Source organism: Mandrillus leucophaeus, unplaced genomic scaffold (genome assembly GCF_000951045.1).
Source record: "Mandrillus leucophaeus isolate KB7577 unplaced genomic scaffold, Mleu.le_1.0 Scaffold43, whole genome shotgun sequence".
In the NCBI taxonomy this organism is placed as follows: domain Eukaryota; kingdom Metazoa; phylum Chordata; class Mammalia; order Primates; family Cercopithecidae; genus Mandrillus; species Mandrillus leucophaeus.
The window spans coordinates 1535117-1538719 of NW_012104587.1; the positions used below are offsets into that span (position 1 = coordinate 1535117).

The following is a 3603-nucleotide window of genomic DNA, read 5'->3' on the forward strand; positions in this document are numbered from 1 at the left end:
TGAAACCCCGTCTCTACTAAAAATACAAAAAATTAGCCAGGCGTGGTGGCGGGTGCCTGTAGTCCCAGCTACTCGGGAGGCTGAGGCAGGAGAATGGTGTAAACCCAGCAGGCGGAGCTTGCAGAGAGCTGAGATCGCGCCACTGCACTCCACCTTAGGCGACAGAGCAAGACTCCGTCTCAAAAAAAAAAAAAACCACAAAAAACACTCCCATTCCCTCAGAGATACCCTCCTCTCCTGTCCCTAGGCTCTGCAAGTCCCCAGAAAGCCCAGCCTGCCCAACTACCCACCAACTTCTGCTCACCAGGGTGATATCTCGGGAGGCAGCAGCTGCACTCATGTGCAAGCTTGGTTGCCGAATGGAGCTACTGCAATCTAGAGCTCTTGCAAAGGTTCCCACAGCTCTAAGGGAGAAATTGAGAAGTCAAAAGCCAAAGAAGAAGAAAGCCCAAGTGGGCTGGGAAACTAAGCCAGAAGAGAAAGAAGGAAAACATCTATGCCAATGAAAGAAATAAAGTCCACCTCTAAGAACCATGGGACTCAGAACAATGTCCACACCTCCCCCAGCCCATCTTCCCTATCCACCCACCCCTCACCGGGCCACCACAAGAAACTGGTCGATCTGCCGGTCTGTGAGAGGGTTGTCTGGGTCCCAGACCTTCATCTCCATCTTCTGTTGGTTCCGATTATCAGATTCTCCTGGGGAACAGAACAATGGTAACCACAGGGAGAGGGCAGGAGGAAACAGTTGGTGTCTTTTCATTCACAATAGCACTTCCTCCTTCCTCCTCTTCTGCTTGGATTCTGTCAACTCTCCGACTTCTCTTCCCAACTGTTCCCATTTGCCCTTTTCAGGTTCCTACGGTCCCATTCTGTCAGGGTCATGGCAGAGAGCCCTGCAGACTGTGTACTACACAACCCCTGGTGACACCATTCACAGAGACTATAATACTAAAGTACCCCTTGGGGCCAGGCGCGGTGGCTCACGCCTGTAATCCCAGCACTTTGGGAGGCCAAGGCAGGCGGATCATGAGGTCAGGAGATCAAGACCATCCTGGCTAACACAGTGAAACCCCGTCTCTACTAAAAATACCAAAAAATTAGCCAGGCGTTGTGGCGGGAGCCTATAGTCCCAGCTACTCGGGAGGCTGAGACAGAAGAATGGCATGAACCCGTGAGGCGGAGCTTGCAGTGAGCTAAGATCACACCATTACCCTCCAACCTGGGCAGCAGAGCAAGACCCTATCTCAAAAAAAAATAAAAAAAATTAAAGTGCCCCTTAGAATTAGATAACTTGGTAGCCATACAGTCTTGTCCTGTTGCTTACCCTCTGCCAAGCGATCTGGGATCTCAGCTTGATATTTGCAACCAACTCTAATCTCGCCCTGATCAGCTAGAAGTGTCTTCTGCACAGGGTCAAACACCAGTGAGTAAAAAAAGCAGTCCTGGAGTTGGGGAGAGACAAGGTAAGCAGGGCAGCAATCCACATAGGCGGCAGGGAGGGAGGTGTATCTGAGTTTCCATGACCGGCAGTCTGGCAACCCGGTACCTTATCATTGGCCTCCTTTCCCCCTCCCTTTTGTGAGCAATACCCATTCCCCTCCCTCTTCTCTCAACATCTTTCTCACCTCCTTTTCCAGGTACTGGCTCAAGATATCTGTCTCATTCAAGAGGGTCACACTGCATTTCCCCCTATAGAAGACAGATCGGAAAACCCCGGTGAGCCCCACTCTCCCTCCCCACAGCATCTCTGAATACCACCTCCTTCTCTCCATCTTCTACGTAAGTGCATGCAGGCTATTCTGGCCCCAGTTGTCCTGTACCTTATGTGGGTGGCTGGTAATGATTCAAATTGCCGAGAAAGAAAAAGTTCCCGGTGCTTCAGTTGATGGCGCTGCTGCTCAGACACCCCTGGCTGCTTTGATTCTTCTTCAAACTCCCCTGGGAGATTAAGGAGGAAGAAACCAAGTCAGAAATGGATCCAGCAAGACACCACCCTGGAAACTCTAACTCAGGGAAAATATTTCCTATCTTGGCTGTTTTTTTCTCACATTTCCCAGGTGTCTGCCTTCTATGCCTTTATCCTACCAGCTTTCCTTCTTAGCTGTATATCCCATCATGGATGCTCCCAACTCTATCAGTAATGCTCTTAGGGAAGAACTGCTGAGAGTACGAAGAATGCTGTAGACATACATCGCTACCCAGCTGCCAATGCTCAGACACCAAAGTCCACAACAGGCCAGCAAGAACATTACATTTGTCTCTTGCTAAACCAGCCTGAGGTCCAGGAACCCAGTAAGATGAAAAAAATATCACACAAGACTGTGTTTACCAGTTCTTTTCAATTTCAGGAGACTCTTTGCACTAAAACATCACATGCAGCCCTAACTATCCCTCATTCTCTACTTGGCTAATAATAGTTCCTAGGGTTTTCAAGGACAACACCTCTCAAGCTAGTGCCAACATCTTCCTCCTGAAAGAGCTGCAGCTTGCCCTGAAACCTAGTGGAAGGGGTTAATCTGGCTAGTCGCCAACCAAAGTGGGAGGGGGCAGACAAGCCTCAGGCCCAGGCTCATTGGTGCATTGTTCCCAACCTCAGGGAGAAGGGGGGGTTGTGCAGTAGGCTCCACCCCTCGCTTGTGTGCTCCGGAAACCCTGTGCTAAGGCAAGGGGGACCACACCCCCAACACCCCTTCTGATTGGACAAGGCCAAGGTCAGCCCCTGCCAGATGGGGCTGGAAACCCTAAAGGGCCAGGGAACTTGGTTAGCCAGGCTCCTCTTTAACCCCTTCTCACCCAGAGCAGTCTGAAAAAGGAAAATGATTTAGAAAGGTGGAACAAAAGGAAGGAAAAAGAAAACCAAAGCAGGAAAGGAAAAAGAAGCTAAGGAAAATATTTTTTTTTTTTAAAAAAAGAAAATGAGACCTTAAAGAGGATGAAAATAGAGCAAAATGAAAAGGGAAAGATGTAAAATGGGGGGGGGGCAGGTGGGGAAATGGGCAAGGTGAGAAATTAAAAAGTGCAAGAAAACTTCCAGCCATCTTCTAACTTCCAGGTATTCTCACCACCTTGTGATTACAAAATAAGGCTGCTTCTCTGTTATGCGGGCTTCTCAGTACAATCTCTTCCTCTTCACTTTGACCTTCAGTCACCACCTACTGTCCCAGTGTACCCCAAACTGCCCCCCTTTAGAAAAGCATTCTGTTTCTCTAAACCCCGTCTTCATCCCCTAAATAAACCTTATCGTCTCTCTCCTACTCTCATACACAAACCATATCATGGCTCTCCTTATCACAATCTCTCCACCCTGCTTCCAACCCCAACGTGTAAAAACAGCTCTCCCTCCTCAGGCCAGGCATTTCCCACCCCCAAACTCACACCTCTGCCTTGGGCATGCTACCAGGGGAAATACCTGCAGGGACATGCCCAGGCCTCAGATCATGGGGAGGGGGAAAAGAAAGGGATGAAGATACTCACTGGCATTACTATCAGCCAAGCTGTTGAGGCTACTAGAAATGTCCCTGCGCCGGAAAAGACAGACGACCTTTGCCTCCACATTTCCATTTGCAGTCTAAGGGGAGGAAAAAAACAAAAACAGAAACA

The 3603-nt window shown here is 49.2% G+C and overlaps 1 protein-coding gene across 1 annotated transcript in view; it reads right to left on the bottom strand.

Annotated features, from left to right (window-relative positions):
• LOC105549152 (echinoderm microtubule-associated protein-like 3) overlaps positions 1–3603 on the bottom strand; it is a 30738-nt gene that overhangs the window by 13306 nt on the left and 13829 nt on the right. Inside the window, exons 20-25 of the mRNA XM_011993574.1 lie at positions 3478–3567; positions 1824–1941; positions 1629–1692; positions 1328–1445; positions 597–699; positions 305–404 (exon numbers count right to left, since the gene is read on the bottom strand). Coding sequence (XP_011848964.1) covers positions 305–404; positions 597–699; positions 1328–1445; positions 1629–1692; positions 1824–1941; positions 3478–3567 — 593 coding nt within the window. The remainder of the gene's footprint in view (positions 1–304; positions 405–596; positions 700–1327; positions 1446–1628; positions 1693–1823; positions 1942–3477; positions 3568–3603) is intronic.